The sequence below is a fragment of the Pogona vitticeps genome, chromosome 2 (genome assembly GCF_051106095.1).
Source record: "Pogona vitticeps strain Pit_001003342236 chromosome 2, PviZW2.1, whole genome shotgun sequence".
Taxonomy (NCBI): domain Eukaryota; kingdom Metazoa; phylum Chordata; class Lepidosauria; order Squamata; family Agamidae; genus Pogona; species Pogona vitticeps.
The window spans coordinates 40,032,671-40,056,171 of record NC_135784.1 but is presented as its reverse complement, the minus strand read 5'-3'; the positions used below and the strand labels follow the sequence as shown (position 1 = coordinate 40,056,171).

Below are 23,501 nucleotides of genomic sequence, written 5' to 3'. Positions count from 1 at the left end.
TATAATTATTCCTCGATTGGGAACAGCAATTTAGGGTGTTTTTTTTGTTTCTGCTATACTTCTCCATCCATTATTGTGTAATTTAATCAAAATATCTATTATCACTCACAGTTATGCATATCTAGTCAAAGGTCCAACTGGGTTTAACTGAATTGACTCTCTAGTAAATGTGCCCTGCATTGAAGCCTTAGTCAACCCAGCATGTACTTAGAGGAATATAAACACAGGTTTGCTAATCTCACATCTGATCTTTGCTGCTTAGATTGTACTCCAACACCAGATTCTACATTTGTTTTATTACTTTCTAACAATGTAGTCATCTGTGATTCTACCAGTCACACCCCTTATATAGTTTCCATTCTGGAGCTTCCCTGACAAATGAGATTCTCTCTTCTCCCTTGCCAATTTATCTGTTACATGAAGCATCCATAGTCACTTAGTTTTTTGCACATTTTGGATCTCTTGACGGAGGTCAGACATCAGGGCAAGGCTAAGCAGCTGAACCATGAAATCTTCGAAGTCAATTGGGTCGTCCTTGTTCTCATCAAGCCCAGACATTATTTCTTGGTATTTTGGTTTGGTTTCTTGACCCTGTGAAGGAAGGTGAAGCATTTTATGGCCAAATATAGAAGCCATATTTCAAGGTCTCTAGTGAGAGCTGTAAAGAACTAAAATATACATACCTCCCAAGAGGCCATTTAAGGAAGGCCTCTGACCACATTTTATCACATCTTCATTTAACACACTAAAGCATCACCAAGCCTTTTCCCTTCACACTCAACTCATTTGCACGAACCAAATTTTATCAAGGAATTTGTTTCCTCTGAACTGGAAACTATAGTTACCAGCTTCAGTAGAAGCCTATGTATTAAAGTCAATTTTAGAGTAGGTTGTCCTGCTTCCAGCCAGGGGAACTTGAGAAATTTTCCTCAGCATAAGTTGTCAAGTGCTGAGCAATAATTCAGGAAGAGAAGGCAGGAATAGAGTCTGGGAAACATGCAAAGCAAGATCAAGGCCTTGCAGGCAACCAAGTACAGAGTTGCCAAAGGCAGAGCAAGTGACCCAAACTCAGCAGCCAAAAGAGACAAATAGAGAGTCTAGAAATAAATATGGCTGCTGGCAACTCATAGCAAAACAGTAAACTGGGTGCCAGAAGCAAGGCTTGGCTGTCCCACGCCTAGGCAGAATTAGATCTTTTGGTTTAGTGCGTCATCAATCTGTCCTAAGGTTTGAGAGTGGGCTGTTTATCCTTCAGTCTCCCTGTGGGCGGAGGCTTGCTCTGTCAGAAGTCACTTAGTCACTTGCTCTAGAAGAAGCCACCATTCCTGAGGAGACTTCCCTGGTGCTCTACACTCCATCGGAGTGCCTCAGGTCTAGCCCACACCTTTATTATTATGCTCATTTAAACAACCACATTTTGAGACATCCAGTAGGGCTTTGTGGCCCTCAGTTGGATAGAGCTGCATATATTAATATTAAAAAGAAACAAACATTACAAGGCAAGAAGCAATGATAGAATGCAGCATTATGCAGCATTATCTAGTAGAAGGGCAAGAGGGAGAGAGAGAGAGAGAGAGAGATTGAGAGAGAGAGAGAGAGAGAGAGAGAGTCCACTTTGGGGAACGGAAGAATAGCCTGAATTAAGGCTACATCTAAACAAATGAAATTTGTAGTCTAGCAAATCAGTAAACTGATATATTCTCCGTCTTTCTTTAGTTTAGGATTTTAAAGATGAGAATTGGCATCCTTGGAAGCACAGTATACTGATCTGGTCCTGGAGTTTAAAACCTTGATGAAATCTCTTTACCATTGATGGTTGTTGTGGGTTTTTCAGGTTCTTTGATCGTGTTCTGAAGGTTGTTCTTCCTGAAGTTTCGCCAGTCTCTGTGGCCAGCATCTTCATAGGACTGTCCATGCTCTGCTGCTGTTTGTTGGATAGTTGAATATTTATAGCTGTGGGAACAGCTTTTGTCTTTTTTCAGGAGATAGGGTGATCAGCGTGTTTTTTGTTGTGATAAGAGAGGAGAGATTACAGTGGGGTCTTGACTTGAGAACTTAATCCGTATTGGAAGGCGGTTCTCAAGTCAAAAAGTTCTCAGGTCAAATCTGCATTTCCCATAGGAATGCATTGAAAACCATTTGATCCGTATCTGCTCTTTTCCGTCCATAGAAACTAATGGGAATCTGCTATTTCGCCTTCGACTACTAGAGGGGGATATTTTGTTTCTTTTTTTCTTAGGTCAAGAAAGGTTCAGGGAAGGCAGGGAAAATACAGTCCAGGCAGTACCAGGCAGTCCGAAGACTGTCTCCCAATCCACTCTCTAAATGCTGGGAGGAGTGAGGAAGCGGACAGGCACCCTTTTCACTGGCCAACAGTTAACTGAAAGTTCACATTTTGCACTTTCCCTGCCTCCCACGTGGGTTTTTTTCAGTTCTTAACTCAAATCTAAGTATGTAAGTCAAGTCAATATTTTCCTATGAGAGCGGTTTGCAAATCAAAATGTTCTTAACTCGGGCCGTTCTTAAGTCAAGACCCCACTGTACCTGTTACTGTCACTGATGGGTGTCGTTAGCTTGTCTTTTTTGTGCAATGATCCCTGGTCCTTGTGGCTGGGTAGAGTTCATTGACCTTTTACAGGCTATATTTTTCAATATTGGGAGCCAGGCTGTGTTTAGTTTGAGGCCTTCTTCCTTTTTGTTGAAGTTCTGTTCATGTTTATGGATTTCAACGCACAGGGAAGCTATAAATACTCATGATCAAAGAACCCGAAAAACCCACAACAACCATCAGATCCTGGCTGTGAAAGCCTTCAAGAATTCTCTTTACCATTATCATCCTTAACTCTGGTTACTTCAACATTTGTAAATACATTGGTTAACTTAATATTTAAACAAGACAGTGGTTCATGACCCAACTCTCTCTCTCTCTCTCTCTCTCTCTCTCTCTCTCTCTCTCTCTCTCTGTGTGTGTGTGTGTGTGTGTGTGTGTGTGTGTGTGTGTGTGTATGTGTGTATTTGTGGGGAGGGGAACCTCTCCTCTAAATTTCAGGTGAGCCCTTGTCCCCACTTGCATATTGGGCAACTTATGCTTAAACAGGTTCGTTAAAAGGTTTCCTGCCAGAGTTGTATGTATTCATAGCATGAAAGCCTGCAGTATTTATCCTGTAGAACTAGAGGAAGAGAGGCGAGAGATGAGCTGGTTTGGCAGTTTGTGCCAGTTTGTTTATTGGCTGAACAAGTGTTGGGTGCTTCAAAGCCCCATCTCCTCTGGTGGGCACACACTCAGATGTAGGGCAAAGAAGCCAGGCCATTGCCTTTGAGTAGATGCCCGCCAGACGATGGGGTGGGGCTTTGAAAACCGGTTTGGTTGATAAAGGAACTGCCACAAACCACCAAACCAGAAGTTCTTGCTCATCTCTAGAAGGGGCTGTCTATGTTTAATTTCCCAAGGTTGCCATTCCTAGTATCTGTTCCCACACTAGAATTCCCCTCCTTTGAGGTTTTAAAGCATTCCTTTCCATCTCTGGCTCTGTGAGACGTTAGGCAATGTTATCTTCCACACTCATTACCTCACCCAGTCAGCCGGCGCTTCAAGAGGGCAAAGTTCTGAGGCCTAAGAACAAACTCCAATCCTCTTACCTGCATAAAATGCACAAACTGGCTCTCGAGCAGCTTTTTAGCATCAGATTTGCTGAGTTTGCCATCTGCATCTGCGGCGTTATCATAAACCAAGGCTGCTGTTGCAACAGCTTTCTCCAGGTCAGAGCCTTTTCCTAGTGCTGGGGTGGGGGGTGGGTAAGGAGAGAAAATATATATATATATTGGAACATCTAGCGTAAGCAGTTTCGAGACAACAGTCCAGAGTCAGCATTTGGGGCTTTCAAAACTGACAGGGCTGACGCTGCTTATGTATTGGGACAGGGGAGCTTCGCCAGAGCTGGCGGGTTGCAGAACTCGAGGCAAAGCTTGGGAAGTCCCACATACTGCAAATGGTAAGAGATGCCCAGATTTGTATTGCTCCGGGTTGCAAATCCCAAAACTTGGAATTTTGGGAATTCTGGGAGTTGCCCTCCAAAATTTCAAATCTTTGTGCCTGCAGTGAATAGGGGGACCTCGCACGATGCAGGATGTGCACACTAGCAGCAGGGCTGCTCAGCTCTGGAATATTACATAGGGTAAAAGGTAAAGGTTCCCCTTGACAATTTTTGTCCAGTCATGTTCGACTGGACAAAAATAGGGAGGGAGAGGGTTATAATTTAAAGTTGTGAAAAGTCTCATAGGGAGGCACAAACTTTCAACTGAATAATTTTTTCAAAGAGTCAGAGTTGTAGAAATGTGGCCACGAGCCCTAATTTATGCAGAGGATAGTTCTTTTATTTAAGATAATCCTCTGTTAAACAGGGTGTTTGGTTTAACGCTAACCCGCAGGGCGGGTTAAATAGCTAAGGAAGCATGTGGCCCAGTGCAGCTCTCAAAGTTGTCCATCCACAGGGAGCACCTCTGCAAACCGCAAACCCAACAGGTAAATATGCCTTGCCATTTTAGTACGTATTTTGAGATGTAAAACATTTTTGTTTAAATGGCAGTAACTACTTTTTAAATGTGTGTCTACACCACACCTAAAGCAGTGCACGCACTGTTTAGAGAAACCGGGGTCTCCTTCTTTTCTCTTGCTACATGGACACCAATTTTTCTGCTTCGGTGAGGTGTACAGTAAATGCACATTTTAGGAAAGAGCAGACAGAGCTGAGTCAGTCACTAGAGTTGGAAGTGGAGTTTGACAACACAGTATCTGGCAGGTAAGGGCTGGAGTCCAGGTAGAGTCTAACGTACGGGTGGGCATCTATTCAGGGTCCAGAGGTCACTTTTGTCCTGCCCTGAACAAAAAAGCAACAAAATGCTCACTTTTCTGAGGGCGCTTGCGTGTCTGTGGGCACCCTGGTGTTACATTTAACATTTATGCTCAATTTTAATAAGATTTTAAAAATGGAATTAGTAGCCCTGAAAAGAAATCCAAGATATCATTCAGTTTATTTTGATTGGATAGTTAAGTTGTTTAGGTATCTGCCTGAGGAGTCAGAAGTTTGGAGCTTTATTCCACACGGTGCGTCTTGCGAGTACAGCCAGCTTGTGTAGCCTTAGGCTAGGTGCGCAGTCACAGGCACCCTCAGAAGAAGGGAATGGCAAACCACTTCCGAATACTCTCTACCTAGGAAGTCCTGAAAAGGGTCACTGTAAGTCCGAATTAGAATTGGGCACAAATCCAGATCATCAGATCATGCTGGATCGTCATACCAGCACCACAGGGTGTTCCCCACCTACTACTTGCCAACTATGTACTTTTCACACAGAATAGATATGGAAGAAATTTAATCCATCACCTATAAACTAAAATGGGGAAATCTACTCTGCCCCTTCCTTCTGCTGCACATTTAGCTACGGCCTAAGTAGTTCGTGTTCAGCTTGTAAAGCCACTCTAACGCAATCTAGGCTTCCTGCCTGCTGAGCTGTGAACCCTTTGCTCATCCCTGCGATGGATGAATTGGGCAATAACAGCCGGCCATTGCCTGACTCTTTATCCTTTGACATTTTTTGCTTCTCTTTGGTCCAGTAACTTTATTGGATTAATGCCCACATGGGCTGTGTGTTACAGCTTACTCTCTGGTAGAAGCTCTTGTACTGTTAGATCAGCTTTGATTTGTACAGCACTCTTTTTGGAAATGTTTGTGCAGTGCTTTAAGAAGAGAACGAATCCTATCAGAAGTAACTGAGGGTGCAATCAGATGGCCATATAGCGTGCGTTTTGGGCTGTCTGTGGGATGGCTCAGTTCAAGTAACTTTCTGATGAACATACAATGTAAAGAAACCAAGACATGGTCCTGGACGTTTTGGGCTCTGTGGTAGGACTACTTGTTTTTGGAGCTGGGTTGGAGTGATGGGGACCAGATGGCATGTGCACAGAAGGGTGGCTTTAAAGGAGAACACACCCAGAGAAGCAGCTCTTTCCCACCTCCCCTGTTAAATTGCAGCCTAAATTTCTTCTGCGAACTGCTCAGAATGGCTTTGGAAGGATAAGATTGTGACACAATTTAGTTGTTGCATTATAATCAAGAAAGTAGATGAGTGTGAAGAGAAAACAAATAGAGTAGATAACCTTACCTTTTATAGAAGCCAGTTGCTTGGATATTGGAATACTGGAAATTAAACAAGACACACTGTTACTGCCATAACTGGATGGGTAATACTGCTAGAAATTTTCTCCAATCATTTTCTATCCAGGACAAGGATGTGATGTTTATCATGGTGTGGTTTTGTTTATTTTTACTGTCAAGTCATGTGGGACTTATAATAACCCCAACAAAGTTTCCTAGGTGTTGAGATGTTGCAAGAGTGGTTTACTATTGCCACACACCCCAGAGATTTCCATGGCCAAGCAGGGACTGGAACCTGAGTATACTGAGACCTACTTTCACACTCTAGCCACTATAACACATAGGCTTCCACCCATTATGGTACGAGGCTTTGATTATTGGGGTGATCACAGTTTCCTTTGCAAATTTCCAGAGAGGCAGCTGTGTCAATCGTTGTGCCAAAAGCAACAAAGAATCATATGACACCTTAAAGACGACACAATTTGGTTTGCGTTTCCATGGACTGAATCCTATTTCTTCAGATGTGAGAAGGTGCATTTTAAGAAGTGGGATTGCAGTCCATAAAAGCTTAAAATAAATAAATGATGTGTAGTCTTTAAGGTGCACATGGTTTGGATGGGTATGAGTGTGTGTTTTTCCCTTTATGAATCCCTAACCTATGAAAGTTAAAGTGTGTAAGAAGGTAAAGGTAAAGGTTCCCCTTGACATTTAGCCCAGTTGTGTTTGCAAGCCGCCTAGAGTGGTCTTAACCGACTAGATAGGCGGGATATAAATCAAATAAATAAATAAAATAAATAAATAAAATATGACTCTAGGGGGCAGTGCTCATCCCCGTTTCCAAGCCGTAGAGCCAGCATTTGTGTAGACAGTTTCCGTGGTCACATAGTGAGTGCGACTAGACACGGAACGCCGTTACCTTCCCACTGTGGTGGTACCTATTTATCTACTTGCATATGCATGCTTTCAAACCACTAGGTTGGCAGGAGCTTGGACAAGCGATGGGAGCTCACTCGGTCGCGTGGATTTGTTCTTACGACTGCTGGTCTTCTGACCTTGCAGCACAGAAGCTTCTGCGGCTTAACTCACAGCGCCATTACATCCCTAAAGTGTGTTGCCTGCATAATTAAATTGTAACCAACTAGAGAGTACTTTAGGTGCTATGGGGCAGTATATAAGCAGCACACTTTGCTTTTTTGCTTTGCTTTGAAGGACTGGTCCATGTAATTGGATTCTACAATATGTAATAATGGAATACCTGTTGACAGACAGATAATGTGTAGCTTAATGAGAGAATATATGATTTGCCTGCAGTAGGTCCTGGGTTTAGTCTCTGGCATCTCCAGGTAGGAGGCAATAAGAATCATGCTTAAGGCCTTGGAGTTCATCTGTCCCCTTGCTGATCATCATGGATGGAGCAACAGTGAGAAAATGACAGCTTTCTAACCCTTGTCTACAGGTAAGACTTCAATGATTTGTTTTGGAGGGTCCAGTTTCCTCAGCCTGGGCCAAAACAGACAGCTTCACAATGAGGAGTGATAACGCATTATGCTTCTAGAGGCACCAAAGGTGCTGTGTTTGCAAGATCAGTGTGCACACAAAGCTGGGTGAGTCCCGTCTCCAAAGACAAGGAAGGTAAATTGCAGCTTACAAAGTGGTTGAAAATGAAATAATCACACACTGTTTATTGCTCCCTTGCCAATTGCAAAGCTCCTTGTTCCTCTGTTTCAGCCACTGTTTATAAATGTCCCCCCCCCCCAAGAACTCAAGGGGAGAAAATATAGACAGAGTGTTGGCAGTATATTTCAGAGCTTGTAAGAAGGAGAGAGTCAAGTCCGGCTTTGAGTGAAGCATCAAAGGTGTAGAGATCTAAATTGCTCCCCCTTCCCTTGGCTTCTGGTCCTTTTCATTCCTCTCCATGTAAAAGTAAAGCTGTACCCAGGATAGGTGCCAAGACATCTTAAACTTCAGCCATCTCCCCTCTTGTTGCCTTGCCTTGCCTTGCCTTGCCTTGCCTGAACTATCTGTTCTAACACTGTGAGGTTTATCTTAGAAGCAGTGCTAATCTGTGTTTGCTCTCAGAGTGGCAGGAAGGCCATGCCTGCTGCCCTGAGATTTTGAAAGAAAGGGTGGCATACAAGTCTGAAACACAGACTAAATAATTCATGGTTTAGAAACAAAGAAGTATGATGACAAATTGCTCTTGGAGGATTTTCCTCTTCTGCCTCAGGCTTTAAAATTTTAATTGGAAGGTATGATTATTATTATCTTTTGGTCAAAGTAGTAAAAACTCATTACAGTCCAACCCACAAACTGTGAAACCTCTGTCTTTTTTGCTCCTTGTGGGGTGGGGAAGTGTGTGTGTGCATGAACACAGAAAGAGTGACAGAGATGGACACACACACACACACACACACACACACACACTTTTCAGATCAACCATGGATGTCAAATGAAAAGTTATTCCAGAGGGGGGAAAAAAAGCAGAAGATTGCCACTTACCGTCTGGGCATTTTTTTGGAACTAGCATTTGCTTCTTTGTCTGAAACAGCAGTCCCCGGCTGATTCGGAGAATGGGATATTGTGTTCCTGGTGCTGGATGTACAGCCACACATCTTTCACTACAGCCTGGCCAGTGTTTATGATATCTAAGCAACTGAAGTGACTATAAACAGGCAAACCACAAACCTTAGTGCTGTGATGGGTGAAAACGGTGCAGCTGGTTGGCCAACCAGGCCTATCAATCATGGAAATGCTCGCTGGTCATTGAGTGGTGGGCAAATCCTCTAACTTGATGGGAAGTAGCACAAATCAACATAAAGTGCCTACATCATGCAAAACTCAGCGTGCTTAAAGTATTTTTGAGTCATATTTGAGCACACTTGTGGGTGTTACCGAGAGAGAGAAAATGATAAAGGTAGCTGACAAGTGCTTTCTTAAAAGGCTGGAAAAAGCAGACTCTATTCAATGTAAGTATCACTTGTACATTTAAGTTCTGAGAAGTTTATTAAACTTCTCTACCTTTGCCATCCTGGCTGAACTTACCTGGAAGGGAGGTTCTTTGAATCCAGTGATTTATACCTGCAGCCTTATGTTTGAAAGTTCCTGCAGAGGAAATGGACTGGATTGTAGGTTCATGCCTCACTGTCCTGTGTGGACAATAGTCATTCAGGTATTGTGTCTGAAAGCATGGAGGGGACAAAATGTGTGGTTGGGTGCATCTGTGCATAGACATTAGCCCTGGCACCCACACTCCTGTCTCCTGGAACTCAGTTTCATTTGTGAGAGCAGCACAATGTTCTGGAGATAAGACTGTAAGCACATAACATTGAGAAGGCATAGCTTTTGATCCTATGACCACATTCGGCTGAACACAATTAGGGTGTGATCACACAGAGAAATAGACACAATTTGAACTGCTTGTGGAGTGTTCAGGGTGATCTGTTTCCTGGTGACCACACAACATACAGACGTTGGTCCAGCTGTAGGCCTCCTCCATTTTGGGGCTGGGAGAGAGTGACAGACAGAAGAGAAGTTTTAAGGAAGATTATTTCTTGCAAAGCGACCCTTGCTGATGCAATCAGACACATGACTTTCCTGATGTCTGGTTGCACCCTTATGGCTTCCTCTTGAGATCTTCACACCCATTCCATAAAGGTGGGGGAGATATGAGGGATAGCTTATGTGTATTCCTACATCTCCACCATGCATATAGTCCCGTGATTCCCAACCTTGGGTCCTCAAATGTTCTTGCACTGTGACTCCCAGAAATCCTGGCTGGCACAGTGGTGAAGACTTCTAGGAGTTTTAGTTCAAAAATATCTCAGAACCCAAAGTTGGGAACCACTGACATACTCCTTTCCACCTTTGCAAGCATTTGCATCTTCTCTTGCTAATTTCATGTTTGCCTCAAGATGCTGGCTACAAGAACAGGAGTGATAACAAATTGCAGATGGGTTATTTTGTTAGCTTGCTGAAGTAACTTAAAAGAGAGAGGGCTGCCTCCAGTTGTAGCACCGACTAGAGAAGACTCAGAGAAATTACTGTGCACCACCAAAGTCAATCCTGTTGATTTCCATGGATCTGCTCTACTTGGGACTAGAGTGAGATTTAGCTCCAACTGACAGAAGTGTAGCATCATCTCCTGCTTTCCTACATGCCGGCTGATAAAAATTGATGCCATATCGCAGTTAATTTGACTGTCTTTAAAGGGACATGTTGGCGCTGCGGGCTAAACCGCAGAAGCCTGTGCTGCAGGGTCAGAAGACCAGCAGTTGTAAGATCGAATCCACACGATGGAGTGAGCTCCTGTTGCTTTGTCCCAGCTCCTGCCAGCCTAGTGGTTCGAAAGCATGCAAATGCGAGTAGATAAATAGGGACCACCTCGGTGGGAAGGTAACAGCATTCCGTGTGTAAGTCGCACTGGCCATGTGACCACGGAAGATTGTCTTTGGACAAAATGCTGGCTGTATGGCTTGGAAATGGGGAGTCGAACACAACTGGACAAAAATTGTCAAGGGGAACCTTTACCTTTACCTTTAAAGTGTCAGCTTACAGGATTAGTTTGGCAATGATTTTTTTTTTTGTATTTCAGAAAAGCTTATCAACAACAACACAAAACTATAGTGTTACTATAGTTTTTTAAATTTGCGTTTGAAAACCCAGTTGGAAAACGATATTCTGCATCCTGAGGTTTGTGACTAGAAACAGCCTTGTAAATGAGGAAAATGAATTATAGGGATCAAAAGCCACATGGATGGATCTGTCATGGTGCAGGGCCGTGAAGTCCCCTGAGCTGGCTTCTATTATCTACTTCAATAGCTGCTGTTCCCACATTTCCAAGCTTCCTTAACAATTAAGGCAGCTAGAAACCCCTTCCTTTTTTTTTCTTAATACCAAACCTATAGCCTCACAGTATCATATCTTGTGGCAAGTACAAGATTTTGGCCAGTGTCCTGTTGGGAAACAGGGGGTATGACAGCCACATTGGCATATCTGCTCTTTGTATTTTGCTCAGTCTCTGGCTTCCAATGGTGGGAACTGTATATCACAGTAAGGCAGTAAACGGGCCTTTGTGTAAACTTCAGGGAGAGAAGAACTGTCTTTGCCTGTGTAATGAACAGCTTATTATGTGTAGGGGGGAAAAAGCTGGATTCTGTCCTCTGTGCTTATATAGTGAACTATTTCTGAATTCTTCAGATTCTTTCCTTACAATATATAATGTTGAAGCCGGTAGTAACTGCAGCTTTTGGTCTGAGACACTGGCAGATCTCCTTTGAACTTTGTTATTTATCAGTGAGACTAGTGATATTTGCAACTGTCATGCAATTTTCATAGAGAAGGACTTTATAGTTATGAAGTATTCTGTGAAAGCATATGCTAGACTAATTTCTTTAAGCTGCCCTACAACTTGTTATTTTTGTTGCAGCAGACTAATACATTTACCCTTTTGGAAAGTATTATATATGTTACATTCACATTAGACTTATTGAAAACAAATAGACCTGAAGAGTAAAGAATAGTTTCAGATTTATCCCACAGGTCTTCCCACCTCCACAGATCTTCACAGCTATTTGTGCTCAGTTTCAGTTGTTTTCAGAGCCGTTGTGTGCTTGAACTCTTGGCTATGTGAAGGACCACCTGTCTTGTGAGACACCTGTACAATTTCTACAAACGGGCTTTCTGGACCTTTGATCATTTGGACACAGCACAGGGTCATTCTCTAGTCACTATAGGCATGCGAAGTCCAACTTCCAGTAAGAGAGGAAAGATGTTGGTGATGAAGAAGATTGGGTACTTTGCTTTGCTAATTATTTCATTTGGTTTATTTGATTTGTTTATCAACCACCACCTTTGAACTGCAGGGCTGGAAGGGACCCTATGGATCATCAAGTCCAGCCCGTCTCAAGGACGCACAGAGGGGCATTGAACGCCCACCCCCTGGTTCTGCAGCCAGAGACCTAAGCCACTGAGCTATCTACCAGTGAAGTTCTTAACTGCCCTGATCACTTTGTTTAGTGGGTGGATGGGACAGAAATGTAAAATGAATCAATCAATATTTTCTTTCTTCTAAACAGGCACCAGGTAACTGCAGGATAAAATGAGAAGCTGAATAAGTGCAGTAGATATCTCAGAGTAAGCACCATGAGTAAAAAAAAAATCTGCTTTTATTTTCCTCACCTCACACACAATGCTGTTCATCGGAGGCAATCCACATATTCTACTGTGCAAGGGCGAGCCAATGATAACTCTTGGGACGATGGAACATCAGGATATATATGGATATGTGCGCCATTCCCAGGTTGATGGCATCTCCCAAATTCAAGGTTGTCTGGCAGTCAGCCAAGCTTCCTTCACCTAGATTAGTGTCTGAAAGCTATTTGTCCATGGAAACCAACTCTGGCATGAGCAGATGATTATCTACTTTGTTTTAGCATCCATGCAATTATTTAAAAATTGCTGGGCAGTGGGGGAGAGAAAGGTGTATTGTCTGTTACAGCAAAACCAACAAAGAATATTGTAACTTATTTTATTTTATTTATTTATTTGATTGGTATCCCGTCCATCTGATCTAATAGACCACTCTGAGTGGCTTCCAATAAAAAGGAACATATGCAATAAATAATAATATTGTAAAGAGATATTAATGAGTTTCAGTTGGCGTATTTGTACGATGACTCCTGAAAGCTTTGCTCTTCATTATTTTCAAAGCATAATTTAAAATACTTATGTTTACAAACAGACATAGAATCCTTTAGCCACCATGAATGCCTATTTGGTTAGGAAAGAATGAAAAAGTTCTTTCTGAGAGTCAGCTAACTGGGTCTTGACTGACAAAGTGAATGGGCAGATTACCCCCAAACCAGAGCTGATTTCCCCTTTGGGACTGGTGTCAGAGGCCTGGTCTCAGAAATACTTTGATAATGTTTACTTAAAGCATTTAGGTGTAATGAGTGCAGCCGAAGATCTCGAACCTGAGGGGTTAACTGTGGCTGAGGAGAATGCTGAGCAATTAGAAATGCAAACACCTGAATCGCCTCCAGATTCTCTTCCCCCAGTAGACAGGCTGAGGGCCAGGCTTCGAGGAAGACTTATGACCAAAAGGTCAGAAGATCGCTTGAAGGTTGCCTGCAGAAACATCCGATCAACTAGACCTGAGTTCTGACAGGATGAAAAGGCTTCCAGCAGTTCAAGGGCTGTTTTACTATATAAACAGCTCTCAGACGGCTGAAAATCTGTGGAAGCAACAAGTCAAACCTCTGGCTTGCATCCACACTCCTGACAACCTTGAACCTTGTTCTCTGGACCCTTGGCTTTGGACTCTGACCCTGGGCTGTGTTGTGCGTTTTGGCTTTGGACTCTGGATTACATTGTGTGAGTTGGCTTTGGTCTTTGGATATCTACTCTGGATTCCCTGAATTCCTGACATAGGACTGGTTTATCGGACTCTGCTGTTGTAACCCCTGGCAACATGACATTAGGGCTGTGAGGAGCACAACTGCTCTGTGTTTTCGTAATGCAGAAATACTTTGTATATGCTTTACAAATTTTGTGCTAATTCCCTGGAGACAGATGGCAAACTGTCCCTTTCTGGAAGATTGTCACTTTGTTGTTTTCTTTAAACTGAGCCTTTTTATTGTTTTACTCTTCAAAGAAAATCTGTCTTTTCACTGCTTCTGTGATTTTTCATTGCCCCCAAATATCTCCCTTTCTGTCCCATTAAGTTGCAACATTGTATCTACTTTGCAAAGATTTTGTGGGTAAGCATGTCCATGCATGCTCAGTTTTACATCAAAATAGTTGTTTTTTTTCCTTTTGAAATGCCTTGTTTGAGGACCAATATTTCAGCCCATGCAGCCTGGATTCTTTCAAATTTTTAAAAAATTAGGTTGGGCTTCTTTCAAGATAAGTGAGTCTGGTATTTTCAATTTTTGTGAGCTGTTTTAAATCTGGGAACACTTAACATTGCTTATTTCTGCAGGGAGAAAATAGTTTAACTTTTAAAAAATCGTATCTTGAAACCTTTTGCCAAACTTCTTCAAAGTGGTGATCCAATTTCCAAGTTATAATTTTTTGTTTTGGCTGCCCCCATTTTTAGAATTGCCTTGTAGAATATTGATTTGTACTGCTGCACTATGACATATCTATACTACCATGCAGCTATAATGTAATGACACTGTAAAAAGGCTGAACAGATGGTCCAAAGAATTAAATCTTTTCTCTCATACTGTGGAAATGAAATTACTGAAGCCAGGTGGAATAAATGCTAGCTGCACTTTTCTAAGTTTTTAATCATCTTTTTCAAAGCCTGAAAAAAGATTATGTAATTTAATTTTTCCCCCATTTATACTCCAGCACTTTTCACACACACCTCTGTCCCTTTTGGAACTGTTTAAATTTTCTTTGCTTTCTGATACATTCTTTAAGGAAGGCTTACAAATAAAATGAAACTGTTATGGCAGTGTTTCTGCCAAAATAATGTAATCCATGATCCTTATCCCTTCAATTAACACACTTAAATTACATAGAAATGTATCAGCCTCCAGCTTGAAAACTAGGGGAAGAGTGTGAGCTGCAGTCCTTATTCCCCTCCTGCCCCCAATCAGCTGAACTTTATACCAAAGCACAAAATACTTTGTATCTGGGTCTGAATTAAGGCACTGAGTTACTGAGAAGGTCTGAGCCACTGGAAAGTCTGAGCCATCAGAGTGGATTCAGATAACTGCTATCTGTTTGTGTGCTGGCCCACTTCCTATTGCATATCTCTTAATCTTTGAAACTGATCTGAAAGAGGAATTTGTGACATGACATGAAGTGGATGTGGGTCAGAGCTTAGGAATCATCTGCTAAGCTCTAATTCGTCACTTCAAATTCCTAACAAGATCCTATCACGTTTTTACATCAGCATAACAAAATTGTTGGCATTATGAATTTGGTGCACAACAGCAAACACTTGCATATTCTCTTCTTAATTTGTGGCAGTGTGCTGCTGAGATTTTCCTCAATTGAACCATGCCAGCAGATATAACTAAGAAGGTGTAAAGCTTGAACACTCATTTTCTTCCAATGGTGATGGCATTTCATAATCTAAAGTCCTTCTGTTTTCATGCACAAATCATTGAATCATAGAATGATTGAGTTGGAAGGGGCCTATAAGGCCATCAACTCCAACCGCCTAGGCAACACAAGAATCCGAATCAAAGGAGATCTCAAAGGGGATTGTCCAATTTTCTCTTAAATGCCTCCAGCACTGGAGCACTCACCACCTCTCAAGAGAACTGGTTCCATTGCTGTACTGCTCTAACAGTTAAGAAGTTCCCACTTCTTGAGATGACATTTATTTTTATCACAATTTATTTATTTTTATTTTATTGACACTGGTACCTATCTTGACTCTTGAGGGCATTTATACCGAAAGGAGGTGTATCATTTGAGGTCTGTGTACTCCAGAAAATAAGAAATCTGCAGCCTTCAATGCTCCATCCATGTGGAGCGACAGGTAAGGGCAACTTCAGAAGCAGAGGCATTCATTCATGGTTATGTATTCACAGATATATTATAAATGTTATTTTATGCCATAGAAAGGAATCATGCATTTTTAAGAAATACTCTTTTCTGTTTAATTTATCAGTTTTTAAACTTATCTTGTGTTTTCTCAGAGAATTATCTCTGGTAATCTGTGGCACAAAAAAAAAAAAAAACAGCGTAGAATCTTGCGGTACCTCAAAAAAATAACAAGTGCGATTGGTTTGCCAAAGCAGGATATTACAACTGTTATTTATCCAGTAGGTATGAACAGCTAGAGGCAGGAAGAGTTTGTTGCCAGTTAAAAATCTGCTTAGAATCCATTATGCTCTCTGGTTGATAACTCTCTTTGTGTAAGTCTGACAGTTAAATTGAGCTCTGTGGGTCACTAATGATTAAAACACTAATCTCTGCTTCTGAAGATAAAGCAGATAAAATGTCTTTTTGAGGAGGTTTTATAATTAGTCTCTGACTGAGGGAAGAAGGGGCCGACAATTTATCATTTCAATTTTGGGCATGTGTCAGGAAGAGAAACCCCCCAGAAAACGTGAAAGTAAAAAGTGGTATCTGAACTGCAAGGTATCCCAGAGATAATGAATATATTTTCTCCCTGTTTTTCTAGATCAGCCTTCCCTCAGCTGACTGCCCTTCACTTATGTCCCATCACCATCACATACTATGGTCAGTGGCCATGTTAATGGGGGATGATGGGAGTCATTATTCCGTACATTATTCCACCCGCCTCTCCTTAAATAGGCTGTGAAAAATGATTATTTGCCTTTTCTTGTGTTTCGATTCTTTCAGTATGACCTCTGTCCACTTGTACTAACTTGAATTGGACCCTCTGGCAGGGAAAGATTTCATGCTGCCCCAGTGCACACACGACAGCAAGGTTTATGGTGAACTGTTAGGTCACTGGATGGGCTGTTTTCTCCCTTTGTCTGGAAGTGGCTTTGCCCAGCAGACAGTCTAAAAATGACATCAATTATTGTATAGAATTGTTTGCTCGCAGAACATTCCACCAATTATCCGCCCCCTATTCTGATAAATAGTTCAATGTGTTGCATCTCTTCTCTGATGCTTTTTTTGGTCTAGAAACTAGTTCATATTTAAAAGATCTCTGAAGAAACTGAATTGCCTTCCTTGTAACTCCCTCATTTGTTTACTCTTGGGAAATAATTCCACCACCCCCATCCCCACCCTGAGTAGATTAGCTATTCCCTAAGAGATTTTATAATGCTTCGCTTCATTTAGCAAACAACGTGTTTCAGCAAACTGCTTTATTAAATCATTCCTTGCCTACAAGCATATATGGGAAGAAAAATCAATGAAGATGATTGAGATTTTAAAACAAATGTCATGCAAGGAAAGCTGAAAAAATATTGTATTTCTGGGGTATCGGGGGGGGGGAAGCATGATAAATTTTTGAACATATAGTAGGATGTCATTGAAGAAGGAGTGTGTTTACCGGGGACTCCCAAGAAGTATAGAAGCCACTGTAATTTCTTGTTTTTGCAATATATGTCTGAAAATTTCCCAAATTAAGATAAGTATTGGCCAACCAGAACAACTAAAGAAAGTGAATAAAATTCTCTTTGTGTTGCTTAAGTTTCATTGTTAATTGTGGTATATTCTACTGGATCTTGCTATTACAAGCAGTTAAAATGCTGTATTTGTACATGGAATGGCAATCAGTGTAATGTCCTTTTGTAGGAAAGATCAAATCATTTAGGCAGGGTACAAAAGTTAAAAAGCGAAGTTTTACGTTTTCACACACAACATGATAAAACAAAGAAGGTGTTGAAAGAGAACAGTATGTTGGAAAGAAAATCTAGATTATTATGAAATCATGTGCAGTGCTTCCCATCAGTAATCATAGGCACCTTCTAAGAGTAATTCAGAAACATAGTGCCATGTAATCACACTGTGATCTGGAGCGTATCCATATAGAAAATAACTGGGGGTGGGAGAAGGGGGGGAAGTGGTGCCAGTTGGATTGACACCATGAGTATCCGTATTCATTAATAGGCTGTTGCCTTGGCATTCTATAGTAAGTACATGTAGTTTACCAAATAGATGGCAAGTCAGTTCAAAACTGGGTACTAGGCTTACCCTGCTGAGCCATCAAGCCCACAATTGCACTGGAAATTTTCAGTACAGATCTATCTAAACTGTGAGTTTTCCTGCAATGCTGTCATTTGCAAGGTGTAGTGCAAACAATATTATAGAAGGAAAACCATGGGAGGATGCATTTCTTTTGATGTATACTTTGGGCTATGTCAAAGGCTTAACGTGCAGTTTTTAGGGCCAAAGTGCATGGGTCAGTAATAGAGCAATCCTACCCAGGTTAGACGGATGTCTGTCCAAGAAGGGATGATAAGGGGTGTGTGTGTGTGTGGATGATAAGGGGTGTGTCTTGCACCAGCTCATCTCCTTCAGAGGATCCTGTTACACCCACAAGAACCTCCATGGACATAGCTAATAGTATTACTGTTGACAGCACAGAACAAATTAAGGTGGTCCAGGAACCCCTCAGGGATAGATTAGCCGTGGTCCTTGACCCACCAGATTTGAATTCCCTTCACTTTTTCAAAGTAGCCCTACAGCAGGATCCCTACATACACTGGTCTGAGACTGGCACTGATATTTTCTCTCCCATAGTAACAGCAAGGAGAAAAAAATGGGATGGAGGTTAAGGCAGAAACTCCTGCCACCTGTATCAGTGTAAACAGAAAGTCAGGTTTAGCCAAGACAGAGCTTCAGGGAAATAAGTTGGAAATAATCTGATAAGGAATTTTCACCAATAGCTTATAATAAGGTGCTTGAGTAGCTAACCACCTCTCATGGTTAAAATTAAGAAAGATAGTATCATCATTGAGAATGTCTTTATACATGCAAGTCCAAAGTAGGCTCATTACACCTTGTATAGATGTGGTCTGTAGACATGGGGACGAATAAAAATATGAATTGTGTTATTCCTGAAATATTGCTGATTTGTGGGATGTTTGTCCCTTTGTATTCGTCAGGTCCAGAGACCCTAATAAATATGAGGGAATGAATATTTACCCATTTTTATTCATCCCTTCGTGCAGCCTGGCTGTGGGAACAGAAAAGGGGTTTGCCTTCCTGCAGCCAGCCTGCTTATCAATGTCCTGCTGACCAGCTGTTTGGCAGGACATTGTCTTTTAACAACAAATTGATGAGTATTTGTAGATTTGTCACTTCATCAACTTTGATGAATGCCAAATACCAACAAAGCAGCAATTTTTTCTGATTCGTTCCCATCTCTAGTTGTCTTCCATCTCCCAACAAAGATAAACTATTGCAAACCAAACAGCACAGGCTGAAAATAGTTTACCATTCAAATATTTAATTCTTGATGGGATACATTATTATGTGACTTATTTAAGGCTGTTGACCTATATAGTGTATGAGTCATTTACTGACTTTATAGAAGGCATTAAACAACCAGCTGCTCTATACCCCTTCCCTCTGTTTCCATAGCTACTTATAAATATCTAACATAGCCATTTTGCCAGGCTGTGACAAGAGATCATTACTGTTCTCTTCTTCACAAACTTTAATTCCAAGATACATTTAAAAAAACATTTTTGTAGCCAGTCCCCCGCCACCCTATGAACCTGGATCACAAGACAACTGTGAGCAAATTTCTGTCAGGGTGCAGGAAATAACCCTTTTGAAAGTCATGCCTTCCATGCTGTGCTTGCTGGATTCCCGGATCCATCAAACCGACCATTGTGAAAGAGGATGCTGGATAAAAGTCTTGCTCTGATTCGACAAGACTTTCTCATGTCTTCATTCTGTGGAATGCATTGTTTTACAGCAACACTGAGAATGTTTGAAATCAGGTGTGGTCAACCTTGGGTGGATCTAAGGGTCAAATTTTGGCCAAATTTTCAGCACTGCCCCAAGCTGCATAAAATCCAATTCCATTATTACTGCCAACAGTAATAATGATGATGATGATGATGATGATGATGATGTGTCTCAAAGTCAATTCTTAGTTATGGTGACCCTTTTTAAGGATTTTCAAAGTAGAGAGTACTCAGAAGTAGTTTACCATTCCCTTCTTCTGGGGGTGCTCTGGGACTGTGCAACTTGTCCATGGCTGCACAGAATGGCTCTGTTCACAGGAAGCACTGTGAAGTATCAAACTCCCAACCTCTGACTCCACAGCCAGCTACCTAAACCACTGAGCTACAATAGACCCCATACGTTCATTATGTTTGAGGAAGTGGATTTTGATCTATGAAAGCTCACATTTTAAAAAAATCTGTTAGCCTTTAAGATGTCACAATATTTTGTCCTTCTGCCTTCCTCCTCCCCCCCCCCTTTTTTATCAACATGCTCTAATACACTAGCATAATTACTTCTTTGGAATATGTTACTTTTGACTCAGAAGTCCTATTCAATTCATTGGGTTTATTCCAATAGGGGCTAACACTGTATTTAGCCTGATACATTATAGGCCAAACCATTATTTTCCTTGCTGTGGCTGATAATAATTTAAAATGAAATGTAGGTTCTAAGGAAATGTAGATGCTAGTTTATCTTGTGTTTATCTGCATCTGTGAGCAAATATAACAAGGACTGGTTTAGCTTACACATTTCAAGTGTACTGTATCTCTTCAAACAAGCACTGTATGCAATAAACGTTTCTTTATTAGGGTCAAATAGATATATCACAATATTGATTCATCCACTGAGCAGCCATACATTGGTTACAACAATCATTTAAGTGACTATGCTGTTTTATGCTAAAAGATGCTTTGCACATTTACAGCTCATACAATGATATTATAGACAAATACACTTTTATTTAGAAATGCAGATGTTCAGATTTTTTTATGGTGTGTTCTTCTGTAGGCTGCAAATTGAGTAAGAAAAGGGAAGGCTAAGATGATTTTATATTTTTGGCTGCACAGTCTTGAATGGGTTCTAGATTAGCAGTTGTAAGTCTTTTCTCACTGCAGGGATGAATCACTCAAAGAAATAATGTTCAAGGTTCTGTCCTTGACTCCCTTCTGGTCCCAGCTCATCCCTCCATTACATATGTGCTTCTAGTCATGCACTGGTGACCACTGGAGCCATTTGTAATCTAACTATTTAGGAAATGCTCTGCCAAATTTATTAGACACAGTTCCTTGGGAAGCACCTTGGAATTGGGCTCAAAAACAGTGAAAGTAAAGCCCAGGCTTCCCTTACAGTACAGGAGAGATGGCTCAGATTTGATTTCTATCTAGTAGTTGGAGTTTGGTGCTAAGTATGTGCAGTTCTATGGGTTGCTGGAGGATAAAGAGAACAAAAATACTCATCTAGCAGCAGCAGGTCATGTTCTCTTGCCATGAAGGTAAAGGGAACAATAACTACATGGAGAACGGTAACTGAATGGAGTATTCTCCATGAAAAGATGAAGCAAGATTTGAGATCAGCAGGACTTCTGTGTTAGTGATGCCCCCTGCTACTAAGGAGCTGACCCTGCAAGCTTGATTGTTAAGATCTTCTATTGAACATTCCCCTTCTACTTACAGATAGCACCAAATCCTGTAGTCATTACAATGACTGTCCTGAACAGCCGCTGAACAACTTCGAAACGACACACAGAGAACAACATTCTTCTTCATCAGTGGCAATATAGGAAAAGCTATTCTTTTATAGTATTTTCAAGAACTCTACATCCCATGTCACACTGTCAATGTGGTATTTCGCCCCCCCCATAGTTTCATTTACTGATATCTGCACCTCTGATACCTTGATTAAATAAATATCTTTGTAAACATGTAAACACAGTTACTTGGTCCTTATAGTACATAGCTCACGTTCAAAGAGTCACAAAACATCAATAGAAATACGGATCCATAGAAGGAATATTGAGTTTGATTAAACAGAAAAAAGGATCAGTTTACAGCAGATATTTCTGAATGCCCTTTTAAGGAGAACTTTTAGTTATATGCAGCATTCAGGATTTGGATAAGCCATTTGATCCAACTTTGCAAAATATATAAAATAGACCTACATAAGTACCTTTATCTAAAATGTTATATTAAACAAATAAACCGATTAAAAAGAATAATTGTGATACTGAAAAAATCAATTTATACAATCCATACTGTTGTTCTAAACTGTGTAGCTTCATGCACTAAGACACACTGCAAATTTGCTAATCAGAAAGAAAGGTAAAATTCTCATATTCCAAACAGGGAAAATTAATAAAATAGGACAAATTAACAGGTATAGATAGGCAATGCTGGAAACCTAGGAGCTGCAGTGCATGCATTATATAGTGTAATCTTCAGAAATTATATGGAAACAGATTTTGTTTTCACCCAAATGCAGAATAAAATCTAATCTTAATTTATTCTCTTATGCATAATATATACTGCAAGGCTCAAGGCTACAAAATGCTGCTACCATACACATAACAAAACTACTGAAAAGGTATCTATACAGTACGTACAACAATTATTTACTCCAATTCACCACCTGTGATGAATATATCATCAGTCATCTATTCACAAGGAGGAGATGCATCATATAGAAACAAACATGGACCCCAACCCACCTTCCTAGGTTGATACCCGTAGACCTCTGATTTTTATCTAAAAACCTCAGAAAGCTGCCACCTGCCACTGTGTCTGAACTTTCCATAGTTAACGCTCAAGAACTCTCGAAACTTTGCTTGTGCTAGATTTGATTGGCAAAGGAAGTTGGCCCACTCTGTTGCGGCTGGCCAAACTCATCCACTTGGCCGAAGCTGCTCCCCTGTTGGTTATAGCCGCCACTTGGCCCATAGCTCTCTTGATTGTAACCACCTTGGTTATAGCTGCTGGATTGCTTCTGTGCGGTGTCTGGAGGGTACCTCGTGCCTGAGGAGTGCCAACCAGTTTCCTTAAAAACAAACCAAATGTTTCCGGCCCAGAGAATAAAGTTCAAGAATCCAAACACCTATGCGAGAAACAGAACAAGACATCAATTTAAATTGTATGGTTTTGCTACTCTGTCCCCAGCCTCTCTGTCACTCAATTAATCAGGATAATATTTGGTTTTACACTACAGATGTTTTTTGTTTATTTAACATTCTTTTAATCTACCACAACTGCCAGCAGGCAGGCAATTCAGCTTGAAATAAATGATCAGTCTAGCTCCCTCTCTCAGTATGGCTGAAGAAAATGTAAGTAAACAGAAAGCTACCAAAGAATGCCTGTAACTTTTCTTCCAGTAGATGGACTACACAACCCTGTCCCAAAGAGGATCCCGTACTTTGACTGACAAACACTTGCATTTGTACCTCCTCTCACCATAGTCCTTTTCTTAGAGGCTATGAGCCATCTATTTAACTTTTTCCAGATCGTTTACTATTAAAAACATCAAAAGATTTGCACCCCAAAAATTCTACAGAACAGATGGCAATTTCCCTAGGGCTGAAAAATCCTCCTCTTTCTCTTCCTGTTCAGACAAGCAAGACACCATTTCTACTTTAAAGTCTTCATTAGCTTCTCTATACTAATTTATTGTATCTATAATTCAAAAAAAAAAAATTAACTAGAGGGGATGGAGGTGACCAGCTACAAAACATTCCTGGGGACAACATTCCAGTACTTATTCTGGGCAGGAAACCAATATTGCAAAAACCAGACTAGAATGGTGACTTCCAAGTAGACCAGCTCAACCTAATTGGCCCACCCCATCCAACTAGAGGGCACTGATGGGACCAGCCACAACATAGCCATACATTTGCTGTCCTTTTAGAAAGACCTTTTTCTTCATACAGATGTTCCCTTAGTGACTGGCTGTCTGAGAGTGTTT

The 23,501-nt window shown here is 41.1% G+C and overlaps 2 protein-coding genes and 1 long non-coding RNA gene across 4 annotated transcripts in view; 1 reads left to right on the top strand and 2 right to left on the bottom strand.

Moving 5' to 3' along the window:
* Positions 1-277: 277 nt before the first annotated feature.
* On the bottom strand, positions 278-8,812 carry SNTN (sentan, cilia apical structure protein). Its single transcript, XM_020805135.3, has 4 exons — positions 8,652-8,812; positions 6,160-6,194; positions 3,640-3,779; positions 278-591 (listed from the first exon to the last, which is right to left on the bottom strand). The coding sequence occupies exons 1-4, from the start codon at positions 8,762-8,764 to the stop codon at positions 433-435; spliced, it is 447 nt and encodes a 148-aa protein (XP_020660794.2). The 5' UTR covers positions 8,765-8,812; the 3' UTR covers positions 278-432.
* A 139-nt stretch (positions 8,813-8,951) lies between these two features.
* On the top strand, positions 8,952-21,901 carry LOC144587636 (uncharacterized). The gene is made up of 2 exons (XR_013542806.1): positions 8,952-9,118; positions 12,227-21,901. It is a non-coding gene; the product is annotated as an uncharacterized LOC144587636 (long non-coding RNA).
* The window catches only part of SYNPR (synaptoporin), a 213,135-nt gene continuing 209,973 nt past the window's right edge, over positions 20,340-23,501 (bottom strand). For both annotated transcript variants that reach the window (XM_020805133.3, XM_020805134.3), the window contains one exon: positions 20,340-22,640. In XM_020805133.3, coding sequence (XP_020660792.1) covers positions 22,380-22,640 — 261 coding nt within the window. In that variant the 3' untranslated portion in view covers positions 20,340-22,379. The remainder of the gene's footprint in view (positions 22,641-23,501) is intronic.

What these genes read in the sequence shown, in the direction of transcription:
- SNTN (XM_020805135.3), bottom strand. Translation starts at nt 8,764, where the DNA reads ATGTGTGGCTGTACATCCAGCACCAGGAACACAATATCCCATTCTCCG. An exon ending in GCAACTGGCTTCTATAAAAG is followed by an intron (nt 3,780 to 6,159) that starts GTAAGGTTATCT and finishes CCCCCACCCCAG; the next exon opens with CACTAGGAAAAGGCTCTGAC. An exon ending in AGTTTGTGCATTTTATGCAG is followed by an intron (nt 592 to 3,639) that starts GTAAGAGGATTG and finishes CTTCCTTCACAG; the next exon opens with GGTCAAGAAACCAAACCAAA.